The sequence below is a fragment of the Nycticebus coucang genome, chromosome 22, assembly GCF_027406575.1.
Source record: "Nycticebus coucang isolate mNycCou1 chromosome 22, mNycCou1.pri, whole genome shotgun sequence".
In the NCBI taxonomy this organism is placed as follows: domain Eukaryota; kingdom Metazoa; phylum Chordata; class Mammalia; order Primates; family Lorisidae; genus Nycticebus; species Nycticebus coucang.
In genome coordinates this window covers 43,594,324-43,614,183 of record NC_069801.1, presented here as the reverse complement: position 1 = coordinate 43,614,183, position 19,860 = coordinate 43,594,324, and the positions used below count along the sequence as shown (strand labels likewise).

Below are 19,860 nucleotides of genomic sequence, written 5' to 3'. Positions count from 1 at the left end.
CTTTTTTTTTTTTTTGAGACAGTCTTACTTATCACCCTGGGTAGAGTGCTATGATGTCACAGCTCACAGCAACCTCAAACTTTTGGATTTAAGCGATTCTCTTGCCTCAGCCTCCCAAGTATCTGGGACTACAGGGGCCCACCACAACGCCTGGCTATTTTTCTTGTTGTTGTTGCAGTTGTCATAGTTTAGCTGGCCCCGGCCAGGTTTGAACCCCCCAACCTAAGTGTATGTGGCTGGTGCTGTAACCACTGTGCTATGGGCACCAAGCCAATCTTTGCCTTTTTGGGTACTTTTTACTATAAAAGGAAAAGTGGGGAGGGCTGGGAGGACTCCGGGAGTTGGATCTGAGGCATCATGGACAGATCAAAAGAAAACTACATTTCAGGGCTTGTTAAGGCCACGGTTCCTCCACTTGATGGTCCAAAACGCGTTCCAGTGACGCAGCAGTTTTCCGGTCAGAATCCGTTACCTGCGAGTAGTGGTCAGGCTCAGTGGGTCCTGTGCCCTTTAAATTCCTCCCAGCGCATTCCTTCTCAAGCACAAAAGCTTATCTCCAGCCACAAACCAATTCAGAATCATATGCAGAAGCAATTACAGGCAACCAGTGTACCTCATCCTGTCTCTAAGCCACTGAATGACACCCAGAAGAGCAAGCAGCCCCAGCCAGCAGCACCTGGAAATAAACCTGAGGAAGAAGTGACATCAAAACAGAAAAATGAAGAATCAAAAAAAAGGCAATGGGCTTTGGAAGATTTTGAAATTGGTCGCCCGCTGGGTAAAGGAAAGTTTGGTAATGTTTATTTGGCAAGAGAAAAACAAAGCAAGTTTATCCTGGCTCTTAAAGTGCTGTTTAAAGCTCAGCTGGAAAAAGCAGGAGTGGAGCATCAGCTCAGAAGAGAAGTGGAAATACAGTCCCATCTTCAGCATCCTAATATTCTCAGACTGTATGGTTATTTTCATGATGCCACCAGAGTTTACCTAATTCTAGAATATGCGCCACTTGGAACAGTCTATAGAGAACTCCAGAAACTTTCAAAGTTTGATGAGCAGAGAACTGCTACTTATATCACAGAACTGGCAAATGCCCTGTCTTACTGCCATTCAAAGAGAGTTATTCACAGAGACATTAAGCCAGAGAACCTGCTGCTGGGATCATCTGGAGAGCTGAAGATTGCAGATTTTGGCTGGTCAGTTCATGCTCCATCCTCCAGGAGAACCACTCTCTGTGGTACCCTGGACTACCTGCCCCCTGAGATGATTGAAGGTCCGATGCATGATGAGAAGGTAGACCTCTGGAGCCTGGGAGTTCTTTGCTATGAATTTTTAGTTGGGAAGCCTCCTTTTGAGGCAAACACATACCAAGAGACCTACAAAAGAATATCACGGATTGAATTCACGTTTCCTGAGTTTGTAACAGAGGGAGCCAGAGACCTTACTTCAAGACTGTTGAAGCATAATCCAAGCCAGAGGCTGACTCTCAGAGAAGTACTTGAACACCCCTGGATCAAAGCAAATTCATCAAAACCATCAAGTAGCCAAAACAAAGAATCAAATAGCAAATAGTCTTAGGAATCATGTAGGGGGAGAAATCCTTGAGCCCAGGGCTGCTGTACAGTGTCAGGAACATGCTACTGAAATCTGTTTTTACTATTGATGGCCTCCTTCAATCTACAGCACTACAGGAAATGTTTCTTACTGAACAGGCAGGGCCTCTGCCTCTCTATTAGTAAATGTGACACTGAAGTGAATGTAGCCATGAGAATAAGGCTACTTTACTGGTTCGTGGCCTGGAGGCAAGGTTCAACTGCAGCCATCCCCGCAGCCTGGGCCAGCCCTGGTGTCCTTGTAGGAGATGCGCTGATTCTGGTTGTGGGGAAGTGACCATTTGTCCTGACTCGATCAGTTAAGGAGCTGTGCAATAATCTTCCAAGTACCTGGAGTGAGTGTGTTATTTATTGGGTGTCCAAGCTCAGTAAAGCTGTTGGAATTAATGTGATCCTTTTAAATGTTAAAAGTTTTATATAGATTTGTGTCTTCTCCCACGGCAGTCCCTTCAGAGTGGCCTCTGTGTCAGGCCTGGTTGGGTTTCAAGTCCTCCTTAACCACTGACCTCCCAGGAGATGTTGTAAAATAGGAACACGTGCTACCTCCACTGCAGGACTTGGCTTGGGATAAACAAGACCCATGTGTCTAAGAGCCTTTAAGGGGTTATTTTTATTGGAGTTTATGGCATGTGTGTAAACTATATATGCAAATAAATAAATAAATATATATCTATTTAGAGCACATAAAAAAAAAAAAAGGAAAAGTGGGGTGGCGGCGCCTGTGGCTCAGTGAGTAGGGCGCCGGCCCCATATGCCGAGGGTGGCGGGTTCAAACCCAGCCCCGGCCAAACCGCAACCAAAAAAATAGCTGGGCGTTGTGGCGGGCACCTGTGGTCCCAGCTGCTCGGGAGGCTGAGGCAAGAGAATCGCGTAAGCCCAAGAGTTAGAGGTTGCTGCGAGCCGTGTGACACCACGGCACTCTACCTGAGGGCGGTACAGTGAGACTCTGTCTCTACAAAAAAAAAAAAAAAGGAAAGTGGGCAACATAAAACTAGTGGGATATTTGACATTGCATTTGAGGAACTAATACATCAATATCTGGTTTGATGGAAATAGTTGCAATTTTTAATGAGTTCTCCAGGTGTTTATCAGGATGTTTTGATTCTAATTTTACTTTTAATGTGCTTCATTCTTGAAAATAGTTACTGGCAAATGTAGGTGCTGCCAAAAAGTGATGACATGAATAAAGCATGATTGTGGAATAAAGGATGTTTGTCTCTGGGAAGATAAGACCTATAAAAGTCCAGTTTAGAGACATGATCAAATTTTTCTTTAAGCTGAATGTCAGATTTCGACTCTATGTTATTCCATTGGAAAATTGGCAGGTAACATATTTATGATAACTGAAAATGAAATCACAAATTCATCAAAATATTGATTACTTTCCCCCAAATCTTAAAACCTGTTTTCAATTCTTGTATCAAATCAAAAAGCAAGGTTGTATATATATTATATATATATATATATTTAATTTTGCAGTTTTTGGCGGGGGCTGGGTTTGAACCCACCGTCTATGGCATATGGGGCTGGTGCCCTACCCCTTTGAGCCACAGGCACCGCCCCATTTTTGTTTTTTTTTTTGAGTTGCTAGAAAGTTTATTCTGTGTTTTAAGCCGTACTTTGAAAACAATAGTGTATACTGCACTGAAGTAAGGAAGGGCTGAGCTCCCCAAAATATCCAGTTCCACAGCAGGGCAGGGCCAAGCCAGGACTGGCCACCTTCGCAGACACAGCTGAGGCAGAACCCTACCTGGTGAATGGGGTCAGCGGACAGAGCCAGGCCCTGCTGAGAGCTGGCCTCTTCTTGGGCCAGCTGCCCCTCAGTTATCTCTGCAGGCCACACTCAGCCTTCCCTCACCTGCCCAGCCTCAATCCACTGTGGTGACAGATCTGTACATGTCCTTGTGAGGCCTTGACTTAGCTTCCCTCCTTTTTGGTAGCCTGGCTCCCGCTAGGGAGAGAAAACAGGACCTGCCACAGGTGTCCTGGCCCCTGAAGGCCTAGAGCTGCTCTGGACACACTCCCTGACTGGATATTCACAGTAGACTTGTAAAGGCTCAGTAGAGAAGGCAGGCCCAACAGACAGACCTCTGGGAGTGGCATGTCCTGGGCCCCACAAATAGGTCCACAGGGTCCTGACTCCTTCAGTGGCCTCACTGAAGTGGTAGAAAAAGAAGAGCCAAATTGGTCACTGTCTTCCTGTAGGAGGTCCCCAGAGGTGGCCCTCAGGAGGCTGATCCTGTAGGCTCCCGTCCTGTTGGCTGAAAATCTGACCACAACACCGGTGTCTGCCTAAGGCTGTCCCCAGCTTGATGACATGGAGAAGGCTGTCCGAGGAACTCTGCACAACCTGGCACCCACAAGGACAAGAAAGTTCCCTCCAAGGGGGTATCTAGTCCAACCTCAGTCCCAGCAAAAGGAGGGCAGTGCAGCCTCTGAATGTCTCCCTTCCCCCTACCTGACCCTCCTTGCTGGGCAGACAGGCCAACCCTGTCCATCCCCTTCTCCCTCAATGGCCAAGTGCCCCCACCCCGAGGCCTTGGAGTGTGCCCTTAGCCGCTTGCCTGCCCGCCAGACTCAAGTCCCAGAGGGGCAGGGGGGTCGTGCTGCCCAGGGACAGATAATGTTGCATATTTTTCTCTGTTCACTGGACTGTGTTTAGCCAATGTGTCGAAATGCTTGGAATTGTTTGTCTTAATTTGAGCTTGCCATGTTTAACTGATTTAAATGAGCAGTTAAATACATTAAATATGCTAAATCTGTAAGCCAGTTTTCATCAAGTTTTTTGTTGTTTTTTGTTGTTGTTGTTTGTTTTTTGAGACAGAGTCACACTCTGTTGCCCTTTGTAGAGTACCATGACATCATAGCTCATAGCAACCTCAAACTCTTGGGCTCAAGCAGTCTTCCTGCTTCAGCCTCCTGAGTAACTAGGACTGTAGGTACCACAGCACCTGGCTAATTTTTCTATTTTTACTAGAGACAGAGTCTTGCTCATGCTCAGGCTGGTTTCAAACTCCTAAGCTCAATCCATACCCCCACCTTGGCCTCCCAAAGTACTAGGATTACAGGCATGAACTACTGTGCCTGCCTCATCATCAAGTTCTGACCCAAACTTGGGTTTTGATACAACTTGATAACATGTCACACAAATCATAAAATCTTTTCAAAAGTCGGCCTTGACTTAGCCATCTTACTTTGAGAAAGTAAATGATGTCACCATCAATACTTTTAAGGAATTCCTGGAATTGGCCATGTTTTCAATCCCTTGATCCTTATGAAATTCAGTCTTGATGATGATTTACATGACATTATACATTTTTTTTTTTTTTTTTTGTAGAGACAGAGTCTCACTTTATAGCCCTCGGTAGAGTGCCGTGGCTTCACACAGCTCACAGCAACCTCCAACTCCTGGGCTTAAGCGATTCTCTTGCCTCAGCCTCCCTAGTAGCTGGGACTACAGGTGCCCGCCACAACGCCCGGCTATTTTTTGGTTGCAGTTCGGCCGGGGCTGGGTTTGAACCTGCCACCCTCGGTATATGGGGCCAGTGCCTTACCGACTGAGCCACAGGCGCCGCCGGACATTATACATTTTTAAAGCTTTTGCACATAAATTTTCTTTCTTTTTTTTTTTTTTTTGAGACAGAGCCTCAAGCTGTTGTCCTGGGTAGAGTGCTGTAGCATCACAGCTCACAGCAACTTTCAACTTCTGGGCTCAAGCAATTCTCCTGCCTCTGCCTCCCAAGTAGCTGGGACCACAGGCACCCACCACAATGCCTGGCTATTCTTTGTTGCAGCCATCATTGTTTGGCGGATCCAGGCTGGATTTGAACCTGCCAGCTCAGGTGTCTGCGCCTGGCGCCTTAGCTGCTGAGCCACAGGCGCTGAGCCCACATACATTTTCTTGATGTACTATGCAGTGATACTTCATCAAATGTGAGTTTGGGCAGCAACTGCATCATCTTCTATTAATTTTACAAGTCTCTCTCTTTTACCTACCATCACCAGGATACCATCAGTAACTATACCAGATACTTTGACAATGGAGAAATGTTAATCATTTTAACATATTTTTTACTGCTTCATTTAAATCTCTTGATATATTTGTGCCTTTTAATGGCACAAAAGAAGCCATTTATTGAGTGACGTTATATTCTTCATCAATACCTCTAATAAAAATGGCAACCTATACTTCCCTGGCAGGGCAGATACCATGATCACGAAGGTGATTTTCCCAGGGCGCAGCTTATCCGTTGCTCTCTTGGGTTGTGCTGACCCCTGTGATTTCCCCAAATGTGGGAAACTCGACTACATAATTTGTGGTAGTAGGGGACTGCGTTTGTGCTTTCTCCTGTTAAAAATAAATAGCAACTTGAGCCATATTTGTAGTATCAGTGCTGTCTTCCATTACCAAAGCATGACATTTAAAATTAGTAGTTTTACTCTCCAAACCTCATTCGATAGACTTTTCCAATTTCTTCAATTCATCTGGCTATGGTCTGGTTAGACAAATCGGTTTTAAAAATATTCACCTTTTTTTCAGGTCATATTATATCTGCCATGCTTTCTATATATTGCTTAATAAACTCACCACCAGTAAATGGTTTTGATTTTTTTGCTATTAAATATTCTGCTGCATAACTAGCTTTTACAAAAAAATCTGTCTGAGTTGTAACTTTTGTTTGTTTCAGATTAATTGAGGGTACAAAGAATTAGGTTACAATGTTTGCTTCTGTTAGATAAAATCTCTCTTACAATTGTGTCCCACCCCTAAGAGGTGTGCCATACTGTCTGTAACAGCGGTTCTCAACCTGTGAGTTGCCACCCACAGAAACTGTATTAAAGGGCCGTGGATTAGGAAGGTTGAGAACCACTGGTCTATAAGTTGTAACTTTTTTTTTTTTTGAGACAGGGTCTCACTAGGTCACCCCCCCCCCCAGTAGAATGCATAGCCTTATAGCTCACAGCAACCTCAAACTCTTGGGAGTAAGTGATTCTCTTGTCTCAGCCCCCCAAGTAGCTGGGACTACAGGTGCCTGCCACAACGCCCAGCTATTTTGTAGTTGTTACCATTGTTGTTTAGCAGGCCCTGGCCAGGTTCACACCTACCAGCCCCGGTGTATGTGGCCAGCACCTTAACCAGTGGGCTATGGGCCACCAAGCCTATGAGTTGTAACTTTTAAAAGAAAAAATTTGTTGAGAAGACAGACATTTTTCCACTTCCTTCCCAATGACATAGTCCTTTATGCAAATCACATTTGGCAGCATGTTTTTGCATATAATGCCTTTTCAAATTATAGTCTTTGAAAACTTGCACAAATTCTCTACAAATTGAGCACAGTACCTTACTATTTGCCTTGACATAAAAGTAGTTATCTGTCCACTTTTTATCAAACAACCTTCATCTATAATTTTTCTTTTGGGGGGTTCTGTTTTCTTTTGAAACATTGTAGAAGCCATGCTGGGATTAAAAAAATAATAATAGATAAGGGACTATATTTTTATTATGAAAATTGACAGGAAAATAGAAGGCAAGGTTTGGGCCCTTCCACACCTTGGCTGCCAATGCAGGGTGAGGTGGAAGGCTGATTGTAAAGCACGGTGGGCAATGTGTGAGGTTCCACTGAGATATGGAAGTATGCTTAAAAATCAAATAAAATCAAAGAAGAAAGCTTACCTGACTTCTAAATAACGCTAAGTACCTAATGTTGGGATGATAGGTTGAAATATTATTGATAATTGCTGCCTTGCCAAGTCACCATGAGCTCATGTAATGTCTGATGATGTAGATAATATACTGGAAGTTGTACACCACCATAAAACTGAAGCCATGCATTTGTACAATTAGTAAGTATGTTTATTTTACATGGCATTGTGATAGGACATTGTCAACTACAAAGTTCACACTTGAGAACCACACAATCAAGTTCTATCAAAAAAATCACAAAACATCTCAGATGTTTGAAGTAAGTTTGCAATTTTGTGTTGGGCTGAATCCATAGCTATTCCTGGGCATCATGCAGCCCATGGGCCATTGGTTGGACACCTCTGGCTTAAAACAGTAGAACATGTATTTTGCTATGACCTGCAGTTTAGGTTGGGCTTAGTGGGGACAGCTCATCTTTACTCTTCATGGCATCAGCTGGGGCAGCTCCCAAGAGGATCAGAGGAGGCTCTACTTCAAAGAAGGTTCATTCTGGGCAGCGCCTATGGCTCAGTGAGTAGGGTGCCGGCCCCATATACCAAGGGTGGCAGTTTCAAACCCAACCCCGGCCAAACTGCAACCAAAAAATAGCCGGGCGTTGTGGTGGGTACCTGTAGTCCCAGCTACTCGGGAGGCTAAGGCAAGAGAATCGCCTAAGCCCTGGAGTTGGAGGTTCCTGTGAGCTGTGAACGCCGCAGCACTCTACCGAGGGCAACAAAGTGAGACTCTATCTCTAAAAATAAATAAATTAAACGAAGTTCATTCCCATCACTGACAATTCTGTGTTAGTTCTTGTCTGGGAGCTCAACCAGAACTACAGGTTTTGTCATAGTTGCTTGGGATTGTTCTGACAGCACATGATGGTTGGGTTCCAAGAGTAAACATTGCAAGAGATAGAGAATGGAAACTGCCAATTTTTTTTTGAGACAGAGTTTCACACTGTTGCCTGGGTCAAAGTACAGTGGCATCATCACATTGCACAGCAACCTCAAACTCCTGCCAAGTGATCCACTTGCCTCTGCCTTCTGAGCAGCTGGTACCAGGTGCATGCCACCATGCCTGGCTAATACTTTTATTTTTATTTTTTGTAAGACAAGACCTCCCTATGTTGTTCAGTCTGCTTTCAAAGAAGCTCCTAGACTCAATCGTTTCTCCCACCTTGGCCTCCCAAAGTGATGGGATTACAGGTGTGAATCAACATGCCCGGTAGGAAATTTCCATATTTTAAAAGTCTGGTCATAGAAACTGCTGCAGCAATTCTTCTACCATGCTCTCTCCAGTCTCAACCAAACACAGAGGTCAGATTCAAGGAGAGGGTAAGAGGGTACATAGGCCCTACTTTTCTTTCTTTTCTTTTCTTTTTTTTTTTTTTTTGAAACAGAGTCTTACTTTGTCACCCTCAGTAGAGTGCTATGGCATCATAGATCACAACAACCTCAAACTGCTGGACTCAGGTGATCCTCTTGCCTCAGGCTCCCAAGTAGCTGGGACTATAGGTGCCTGCCACATGCCCAGCTTTTTTTTTTTTTAAGAGACAGCATCTTGCTCTTGCTCAGGCTAGTCTCCAACTCCTGAGCTCAGGCAATCCACAAACCTCATCCTCCCAGAGTGCTAGGATTACAGGCATGAACCACTGCACCCAGCATAGCCCTGCTTTCAATATGAGAAGTGTCACAGAATTTTGGAGCCATGTTTGAAAGCTGCTATTAGGCCCAAAACCCTTCTGTGGAATCTTACCTTTAGTAAGCTGAACTGGATCATATAGAGTTTAGAGAATTCTCTCATGTAATTGAGGCAGGCCTAGATGACCTTCCCTCCTGGGAAACCCCAGTCCAGATACTTTGGAGCACTCAAGAAGGGAAACAAACCAAGGAAGTCAGTATCTCCAAGTAGCTTTTGGCCCATCCTATCATAGCAATCATGATGGAACCAAGCCAAGGAGACCAGGATCCCGAAAAGACACCATATTGCACTGATGCGTATGCATTCAACCCTGCTGCTTGTCCGTAGTGAAAGGTCTGTCTTGTAACACCTTAGTCCTAATTTGTCCCCAAAGATTTCATTTTTGTCTTAGCAATGTATCAGTGTTCCTATTCCTTGGGGGTGACCGAGAAGCAATGAATTCTACCTGAATACAAACAACTAGACATGCAATAATAGTATGTCCCAATAAATATACATAGAATAAATTATTTCTCCCACTAGAGGGCCCTTCCCTATCCATACCCATAGATGGGATCTATAGTTTAAATTAATCTATTTTCTATTCAATAGAGGAATATCTATTGAATGTCCTCTATGTGCCAAACATTTCACTTAATTACTCATCTTTTTGGATAATATTCAAACTTTTAAAGTATCAAAATAATTGGAATATTTTTGTACCAGGATGTGCTGTATCAGACATCCTCTAATTGCTGAATCATGGAGAGAGATCAAGGTGTCCCAGGACAGAGGTGGAGGGCACTGGAAGTGCTGGGGGAAGTAGATATATACCAACTCATATGTAAATATTTCAGTATTTTAATCACTAGTACAGTCCTACCAGTTGTATATTAGCTAAACATCACCTTGTCTTATAAAATCTTCATAATGCTGTGAAGTTAGTACCGTTATTTGACAGATGGATAAAGATAGCCAGGAAATGGAAGTACTCTGTTCAGTACCACAAAGCAGACCCTGCTCAGTGGCTCATGCTTGTAATCCTAGCACTTTGGGAGGCTGAGGCAGGAGGATCCTTTGCACCCAAGTGTTCAAGGCTGCAGTGAACTAAGATTGTGCCACTGCACTCAGCCTAAGTGACAGTGTGAGATTCTATCTCTTAAAAAAAAAAAAAGAAAGGACCTTGTCAGTATTCATGGGTCCCATGTATCATAATAACCTTTTAGGGAGAGATCATCTGTTTCCATATTTTCATTTTCTCATCCTTGACCACTAATGTTTGCTGACTACATTTTAGTCATTTTTCAGGATTCAGCTCAGATTCTGCTTCCTCTATGAAGCTTTCTATGAATTCCTAAGACTGGATTAGCTGTCCCTCTTTTCTGTTTCTACCGTCTTGCACCAACAGCCTTGTTACATCTGTTGTAGTACCATATTGGATACCTCCACACTAGATTTGGAGTCCTGAAAGCAGTGGTTCTCCACCTTCCTAATGCCTCCTAATGCTGCGACCCTTTAATAAAACAGTTCCTCATGTTGTGGTGACCCCCAACCATAAAATTATTTTCGTTGCTACTTCATAACCGTAATTTTGCTACTGTTATAAATCGTAATGTAAATATCTGATATGCAGGATGTATTTTCATTGTTACAAATGATCATGACACACAGATTGAGAACCTCTACCTTAAAGGAAGGAATTATGCGTGATTACTCTTTGTAGAGCACTGAACACAGCCTGACAATGTGTTATTGTTACAACATGATTCACATTTATTTTATTTTTTATTTTTTGAGATTGAGTCTCACTCTGTCACCCTGGGTAGACCGCCATGACATCATAGCTCACAGCAGCCTCAAACTCTTGAGCTCAAGTGATCCTCTTGCCTCAGCCTCCCCAATAACTGAGACTACAGGTCCCCATCACAATGCCTGGCTAGTTTCTATTTTGGGAGGGTTTTTCTATTTTTTTTTGAGACAGAGTCTCAAGCTGTTGCCCTGGGTAGAGTGCTGTAGCATCATAGCTCACAGCAACCTCAAACTCCTGGGCTTAAGCGATTCTCTTGTCTCAGCCTCCCAGGGAGCTGGAACTACAATGCCCAGCTTTTTTTTGTTGCGGTTGCAGTTGTCGTTGTTTGGCAGGCCCAGGCCAGTTTCAAACCCACCAGCCTTGGTGTATGTGGCCAATGCCCTAACCACTGAGCTATGGGCACAGCCTAGTTTCTGTTTTTTTTTAATAGAGACGGAGTCTCGCTCTTGTTCAGACTGTTCTGGAACTCCTGAACTCAAGCAATCCACTTGCCTCGGCCTCCCAGAGTGCTAGGATTATAGATGTGAGCCACTGAGCCTGGGTTTATGGTTCTTATTCTTAAGCAAATGGACCTCATGCAGTGTATTCAGGCCTCCATAGTCATCTATTATATCATTATCTGTTTCCTGAAGTGATGCTTAGCCCATTGCATAACCTGATACATAATGGAGTTTTTTAAATGAAAGTTTCTGCTATTCAGATTTGGTGCTTATTGCTGTAAGCCTTTATGAAAGGAAATTTTATCAAAGATTCTGAAAGCACCAGTTAAGAGAAACAAAGTCTTTTTGGGGAGGGGGGACAGAGTCTCAAGCTATCACCCTGGGTAGAGTGGCATCATCATAGCTCACAGCAACCTCCTACTCTTGTGCTCAAGCTATCTTCTTGCCTCATTTTTTCTATTTTTAGTAGAGACAGGGTCTGGCTCTTGCTCAGTCTGGTCTCGAACTTGTGAGCTCAAGCAATTCATCTGCCACGGCCTCCCACAGTGCTAGGATTACAGGTGTGAGCCACTGTGCCCGGCCAGGAAACAAAGTCTTTAAAAATCTGATGTGAAGGCTGGGCACTTGTAGGTCAGCAGCTAGGGCACCAGCCACATACACCAGAGCTGGGGGGTTCAAACCCAGCCCGGGCCTGCCAAACAACAATGACAATTATAACCAAAAAATTGTTGGGTGTTGTGGTGGGCACCTGTAGTCCCAGCTACTTGGAAGGCTGAAGCAAGAGAATCACTTAAGTCCAAGAGTTGGAGGTTGCTGTGAGGTGTGACTCCACAGCACTCTATGGAGGGTGACATAGTGAAATTCTGTCTAAAAAAAAAAAATCTGATGTGAAGGCTCAGGCCTGTAATCCTAGCACTCTGAGAGGCCAAGGCGGCTGGGTTGCCTGAGCTCAGTTCAAGACCAGCCTGAGCAAGAGTGAGACCCTGTCTCTAAAAATATAGCTGGGTGTTGTGGCGGGTGTCTGTAGTCAGCTACTTGGGAGGCTGAGGCAAGAGGATCTCTTGAGCTCAAGTGTTTGAGGTTGCTGTGAGCTATGATGCTACAGCACTCTACCAAGGGTGACAAAGTGAGACGTTTTCTCAAAATAAATAAATAAAATTAAAAAATAAAAATAAAATAAAATAAAAAATCTGATGTACCAAATCTGGCAGTAAGCAATATGCTTATCCTCCTAGGAGTGTCTTCATCAGCTGAGCTTTTTCAGTTTTATTTTGAAAAACTGCAGGCAGAGCAGTGAAGGGAGATTGTCTTTAGTTGATCTTACAATATCATTGCTCACTAACTTTGCAAGTGTTAGGTTGATTGGTTATACCTATTGTTTGCAAAATCAGGATGATGGTACGTTAACTCAGTGTCGTAAATGCTTATAGAGAATTTACTGGTGTGTGATATTTGATCATTCTAGTCTTCATTCCAAATAATCCAAGATTTAAAAAATAAGTAAAATAAATCAGCATGAGTTGAAACATAACATTGTAATTGAGCTTAAGTGTCTAGAAGGAATGTTGTATAAATTGACAGATTAGCAATCCCTTTAAAAATAAAATGTTCTGGGGGATGGGGGAATCGTGGATGCTGGCTCAAACCTGTAATCCCAGCATTCTAGGGGGCTGAGATGGGTGGATTGCTTGAGCTCAGGAGTTTCAGACCAGCCTGAGCAAGAGCAAGACCCTATCTCTACTAAAGATAGAAAAACCAGCCAGGCATTGTGGCAAGCACCTGTGGTCTCAGGTACTTGGGAGGCTGAGGCAATAGGATCACTTGAGCCCAATAGTTGAGGTTGCTGTGAGCTATGACACCATGGCACTCTACCCAGGTGACAGTAAGACTCTGACTCAAAAATAAAAATTAAGGAAAAAAAAAGATGTTCCTTCAAAGCTACAGTTCTGTTGTTGTTGTTGTTGTTTTTGAGACAGAATCTCATTATGTCACCCTCAGTAGAGTTCTGTGGCGTCACAGCTCACAGCAACCTCAAACTCTTAGGCTTAAGTGATTCTCTGGCCTCAGCCTCCCGAGTGGCTGGGACTACAGGCGCCTGCCACAATGCCTGGCTATTCAAAGCTACAGTTTTAAAAAACTAGTAGTACAATTTAGTTCAGAAGTGTAATTGAGAAGGAAAGTTGGGTGTTGGGAGAAACTCTATCCAGTAAATAAGTAACAGAACCAGGAAGAGGATCAAATAATTGATTCCAACTTCCTTGTTCCTGGTGATAACAATAGCGCTTTAATCCCCATATTCAGTCTGTTAGCATCTGGGTTTATGCTAATTAAAACATTTACCTGATCTAATAACAAAGACCAGGTCACATGGACAAGGACTGAAAGGGAATAGGAAAAATATTTGTATATTAGTGTCTTAGACTGTCAGGCTGCTGTCATAGAATACCATAGCATGGGTAGTCTATAAACAACAGAAATTTATTTTTCACCATTCTGCAGGCTGGGAAGTCTGAGATCGAGGTATCAGCAGATTTGGTATCCAGTGAGGGCCTGCTTCCCAGGTCACAGGCAGTCATCTTCTCCTTGTGATGTCACATAGTAGAAAGGGGAAAGGGAGTTTTTTGGGGGGGAGCGAGATTCTTTTATAAGAACCCTAATCCCAAATCACCTCCCAAAGGCTCCACCTCCTATCACCGCATTGGGGGTTAGGATTTTAACATAGGAATTTGGGGGAGAACACAAACACAAACATTCAGTCAACGGCAGTTAGGATATAGAATTTTGGACGCATTTTCCCCTTTACATTTTTTTCTTGTTCTAACATTGTTTATGTAACCATTACTTATATTCTTAAAAAGTCTGACACACTGGAAATGGATCTCCATGAAGCAAATTAAAGTACTTGTTTGTTTGTTTTTCATAGACAGGGTCTTGCTATGTCGCCCAGGCTAGTATGCAATGATGCAATCACAGCTCACCGTAGCACTGAACTCCAGACTCAAGTGAGCCTCCTGCCTCAGCCTCCACACTCGCTGGGATTACAGGTGAGAGCCACCACCCTCCCAGGCTAGCACTTGGAAACTTGAAAAATAAGACTGATAGCTTTTCTTGTATAGGGTCCAAAAGTCATAGCAATTCCACAGTGTCTTGAAATGACACATGGATATATATAAATAAGGATCAAAGAATAGCATTGTATGGATTCTTCTATTTAAACTGGCCTGCAATCGAATAATATTCATATTTGCTTTTGGCAATTACCTCTTATTAGCTAGCCTGTAAAATTGTGTCTTCTTTGTTCTCTGCTTATCGTATACTTTCACCTCCCATGCCATCTAGCACAAAGCTTAGTACTTACTTGGTATAGCATTTATGGATTTTATTTCATTGCACTTTTTCTCTTTCTTTTTTTTTATTTTTTTATTTTTTATTGTTGGGGATTCATTGAGGGTACAATAAGCCAGGTTACACTGATTGCAATTGTTAGGTAAAGTCCCTCTTGCAATCATGTCTTGCCCCCATAAAGTGTGACATACACCAAGGCCCCACCCACCTCCCTCCTTCCCTCTTTCTGTTTCCCCCCCCATAACCATAATTGTCATTAATTGTCCTCATATCAAAATTGAGTACATAGGATTCATGCTTCTCCATTCTTGTGATGCTTTACTAAGAATAATATCTTCCACGTCCATCCAGGTTAATACGAAGGATGTAAAGTCTCCATTTTTTTTAATGGCTGAATAGTATTCCATCGTATACATATACCACAGCTTGTTAATCCATTCCTGGGTTGGTGGGCATTTAGGCTGTTTCCACATTTTGGCGACTGTAAATTGAGCTGCAATAAACAGTCTAGTACAAGTATCCTTATGATAAAAGGATTTCTGTCCTTCTGGGTAGATGCCCAGTAATGGGATTGCAGGATCAAATGGGAGGTCTAGCTTGAGTGCTTTGAGGATTCTCCATACTTCCTTCCAGAAAGGTTGTACTAGCTTGCAGTCCCACCAGCAGTGTAAAAGTGTTCCCTTCTCTCCACATCCACGCCAGCATCTGCAGTTTTGAGATTTTGTGATGTGGGCCATTCTCACTGGGGTTAGATGATATCTCAGGGTTGTTTTGATTTGCATTTCTCTAATATATAGAGATGATGAACATTTTTTCATGTGTTTGTTAGCCATTCGTCTGTCGTCTTTAGAGAAAGTTCTATTCATGTCTCTTGCCCATTGATATAAGGGATTGTTGGCTTTTTTCATGTGGATTAATTTGAGTTCTCTATAGATCCTAGTTATCAAGCTTTTGTCTGATTGAAAATATGCAAATATCCTTTCCCATTGTGTAGGTTGTCTCTTTGCTTTGGTTATTGTCTCCTTAGCTGTACAGAAGCTTTTCAGTTTAATGAAGTCCCATTTGTTTATTTTTGTTGTTGTTGCAATTGCCATGGCAGTCTTCTTCATGAAGTCTTTCCCCAGGCCAATATCTTCCAGTGTTTTTCCTATGCTTTCTTGGAGGGTTTTTATTGTTTCATGCCTTAAGTTTAAGTCCTTTATCCATCTTGAATCAATTTTTGTGAGTGGGGAAAGGTGTGGGTCCAGTTTCAGTCTTTTACATGTAGACATCCAGTTCTCCCAACACCATTTATTGAATAGGGAGTCTTTCCCCCAAGGTATGTTCTTGTTTGGTTTATTAGGTGGTTGTAAGATGTTAGTTTCATTTCTTGGTTTTCAATTCGATTCCAAGTGTCTATGTCTCTGTTTTTGTGCCAGTACCATGCTGTCTTGAGCACTATGGCTTTGTAGTACAGAGTAAAATCTGGTATGCTGATGCCCCCAGCTTTATTTTTATTACAGAGAACTGCCTTAGCTATACGGGGTTTTTTCCAGTTCCATACAAAACGCAGAATCATTTTTTCCAAATCTTGAAAGTATGATGTTGATATTTTGATAGGAATGGCATTGAATAGGTAGATTGCTTTGGGAAGTATGGACATTTTAACAATGTTGATTCTTCCCATCCATGAGCATGGTATGTTCTTCCATTTGTTAATATCCTCTGCTATTTCCTTTCTGAGGATTTCATAGTTTTCTTTATACAGGTCCTTCACCTCCTTCGTTAGGTATATTCCTAGGTATTTGATTTTCTTTGAGACTATGGTGAAGGGAGTTGTGTCCTTAATTAGCTTCTCATCTTGACTGTTATTGGTGTACACAAAGGCTACTGACTTGTGGACATTGATTTTATATCCTGAAACATTACTGTATTTTTTGATGACTTCTAGGAGTCTTGTGGTTGAGTCTTTGGGGTTCTCTAAGTATAAGATCATGTCGTCAGCAAAGAGGGAGAGTTTGACCTCCTCTGCTCCCATTTGGATTCCCTTTATTTCCTTGTCTTGCCTAATTGCATTGGCTAGAACTTCGAGCACTATGTTGAATAGTAAAGGTGACAGAGGACAACCTTGTCTGGTTCCAGTTCTAAGAGGAAAAGCTTTCAGTTTTACTCCATTCAGTAAAATATTGGCTGTGGGTTTGTCATAGATAGCTTCAATCAGTTTTAGAAATGTGCCACCTATGCCTATACTCTTCAGAGTTCTAATTAGAAAAGGATGCTGGATTTTATCAAATGCTTTTTCTGCATCTATTGAGAGGATCATGTGATCTTTATTTTTGCCTCTGTTAATATGGTGGATAACGTTTATAGACTTGCGTATGTTAAACCAGCCTTGCATCCCTGGGATGAAGCCTACTTGATCATGATGAATGACTTTTTTGATGATAAGCTGTAATCTATTGGCTAGGATTTTGTTGAGAATTTTTGCGTCTATGTTCATGAGTGAGATTGGTCTGAAATTCTCCTTTTTGTTTGGGTCTTTTCCTGGTTTTGGTATCAGGGTGATGTTTGCTTCATAGAATGTGTTGGGGAAGATTCCTTCTTCCTCAGTTTTTTGGAATAATTTCTGCAGTACAGGAATAAGCTCTTCCTTGAAGGTTTGATAGAATTCTGGAGTGAAGCCATCTGGACCAGGGCATTTTTTGGTTGGAAGCTTTTTTATTGTTTCTTTGATCTCAGTGCTTGGAATTGGTCTGTTCAGGAGCTCTATTTCTTCCTGGCTGAGTCTAGGGAGAGGGTGTGATTCCAAATATTGATCCATTTCTTTCACATTGTCAAATTTCTGGGCATAGAGTTTCTGGTAGTATTCAGAGATGATCTCTTGTATCTCTGTGGGATCAGTTGTTATTTCCCCTTTATCATTTCTGATTGAGGTTACTAGAGATTTTACTTTTCTATTCCTCGTTAGTCTGGCCAATGGTTTATCTATTTTATTTATTTTTTCAAAAAACCAACTCCTTGTTTCATTAATTTTCTGAATGATTCTTTTGTTTTCAATTTCATTGATCTCTGATTTGATTTTGGATATTTCTTTTCTTCTACTGAGTTTAGGCTTAGATTGTTCTTCTTTTTCCAATTCCATAAGATCTCTTGTGAGATTGTTGATGTGCTCTCTTTCAGTTTTTCGAATGTAGGCATCTAAAGCGATGAATTTTCCTCTCAAAACTGCTTTTGCAGTATCCCACAGGTTTTGGTAGCTTGTGTCTTCATTGTTGTTATGCTCAAGGAAGTTAATGATTTCCTGTTTTATTTCTTCCTGCACCCATCTGTTATTCAACAGAAGATTGTTTAGTTTCCATGCCTTTGGGTGGGGTTGAGCATTTTTGTTAGAGTTGAGTTCCACCTTTAGTGCCTTATGGTCTGAGAAGATACAAGGTAAAATTTCAATTCTTTTGATTCTGTTGATATTTGTTTTGTGTCCCAGGATATGATCAATTTTGGAGAATGTTCCATGGGGTGATGAGAAGAATGTATATTCTTTATCTTTGGGGTGGAGTGTTCTATATGCGTCTATCAAGCACAGTTGTTCTAGAGTCTCATTTAAGTCTCTTATATCCTTGTTTAATTTCTGTTTAGAGGATCTGTCCAGCTCTGTAAGAGGAGTGTTAAAGTCCCCTGTTATGATGGTATTATCAGATATCATATTGCTCAGACTGAGTAAGGTCTGCTTCAAGAATCTGGGAGCATTTAAATTGGGTGCATAAATATTTAGAATTGAAATGTCTTCTTGTTGTATTTTTCCCTTGACCAATATAAAGTGACCATCTTTGTCTTTTTTGACTTTAGTTGCTTTAAATCCACATGTGTCTGAAAATAAGATTGCAACTCCTCTTTTCTTCTGAATTCCATTTGCCTGAAAAATTGTCTTCCAACCCTTGACTCGGAGCTTTAATTTGTCTTTTGAAGCCAGGTGTGTTTCTTGCAGACAGCAAATGGATGGCTTGTGTTTTTTAATCCAGTCAACCAATCTATGTCTCTTCAGTGGGGAATTCAAGCCATTAACATTTATTGAGATAATTGACAAGTGTGGTAGTATTCTATTCGTCTTATTTTGTGAGAGTCCATTGCTTAGTTTTATCTTTTGCATCAGTGTGGAGGTTAGGTTCTGTCCTTTAATTTCTGAGTTCTTACTTTGCTGCTGATCCATTGTGGTGGTCAGTGTGCAGAACAGGTTGAAGTATTTCCTGTAGAGCTGGTCTTGTTGTGGCGAATTTCCTCAATGTTTGTATATCCGTAAATGATTTGATTTCTCCGTCAATTTTGAAGCTTAGCTTAAAAGGGTACAGAATTCTGGGCTGGAAATTGTTCTGTTTAAGTAGATTAAAGGTAGATGACCATTGTCTTCTTGCTTGGAAAGTTTCATTAGAGAAGTCTGCGGTCAATCTGATGGATTTGCCCCTGTAGGTCAACTGGCGCTTACTCCTGGCAGCTTGCAGAATCTTTTCTTTGGTCTTGACTTTGGACAGGTTCATCACAATGTGTCTTGGAGAAGCTCGGTTAGAGTTGAGGCGACCTGGGGTCCGATATCCCTCTGAAAGCAGTGTGTCGGAATCTTTGGTGATATTTGGGAAATTTTCTTTTATAATATTCTCTAGTATGGCTTCCATTCCTCTGGGGCATTCTTCTTCCCCTTCTGGAATTCCTATAACTCGTATGTTGGAACGCTTCATAAAGTCCCATAATTCTGACAGTGAACGTTCTGCTTTCTCTCTCTTCTTTTCTGCCTCTTTTACTATCTGAGTTATCTCAAAAACTTTGTCTTCTACCTCTGAAATTCTTTCTTCTGCATGGTCTAACCTGTTGCTGATACTTTCCATTGCATCTTTAAGTTCCCTGATTGACTGTTTCATTTCCTTCAGCTCTGCTATATCCTTTTTATATTCTTCATATCGTTCATCTCTTATTTGATTCTGTTTTTGAATTTCCTTTTGGTTATTTTCCACTTTATTAACAGTTTCCTTCATTGTTTCCATCATTTCCTTCATTGTTTTCAACATGTGTATTCTAAATTCCCTTTCTGTCATTCCTAACATTTCTGTATAGGTGGAATCCTCTGCAGTAGCTACCTCATGGTCCCTTGGCGGGGTAGTTCTGGACTGGTTCTTCATGTTGCCTGGAGTTTTCTGCTGATTCTTCCTCATGGGTGATTTCTTTTATCTGTTTACTTGCCCTAGTTTTCCTTTCAATTCCTCTTGCTCTTTAAGTTCTTGTGCCTGTGGACTAAGGGTTACAGGACCAGAAGGATGAGAAGGTTTA

The 19,860-nt window shown here is 42.0% G+C and overlaps 1 protein-coding gene and 1 non-coding gene across 2 annotated transcripts; both read left to right on the top strand.

The window, feature by feature from the left end:
• Window positions 1–329: 329 nt before the first annotated feature.
• LOC128574915 (aurora kinase A-like) lies at window positions 330–2,212 on the top strand. Its single transcript, XM_053575964.1, has one exon. The coding sequence runs from the start codon at window positions 358–360 to the stop codon at window positions 1,564–1,566; it is 1,209 nt and encodes a 402-aa protein (XP_053431939.1). The 5' UTR covers window positions 330–357; the 3' UTR covers window positions 1,567–2,212.
• Window positions 2,213–5,792: 3,580 nt separating this feature from the next.
• LOC128575733 (U1 spliceosomal RNA) lies at window positions 5,793–5,958 on the top strand. The gene has a single exon (XR_008377139.1). It is a non-coding gene; the product is annotated as a U1 spliceosomal RNA (small nuclear RNA).
• Window positions 5,959–19,860: the final 13,902 nt, after the last annotated feature.

Bases quoted from the DNA above. Each gene is read 5' to 3' on its own strand.
- LOC128574915 (XM_053575964.1), top strand. From the start codon at position 358: ATGGACAGATCAAAAGAAAACTACATTTCAGGGCTTGTTAAGGCCACG.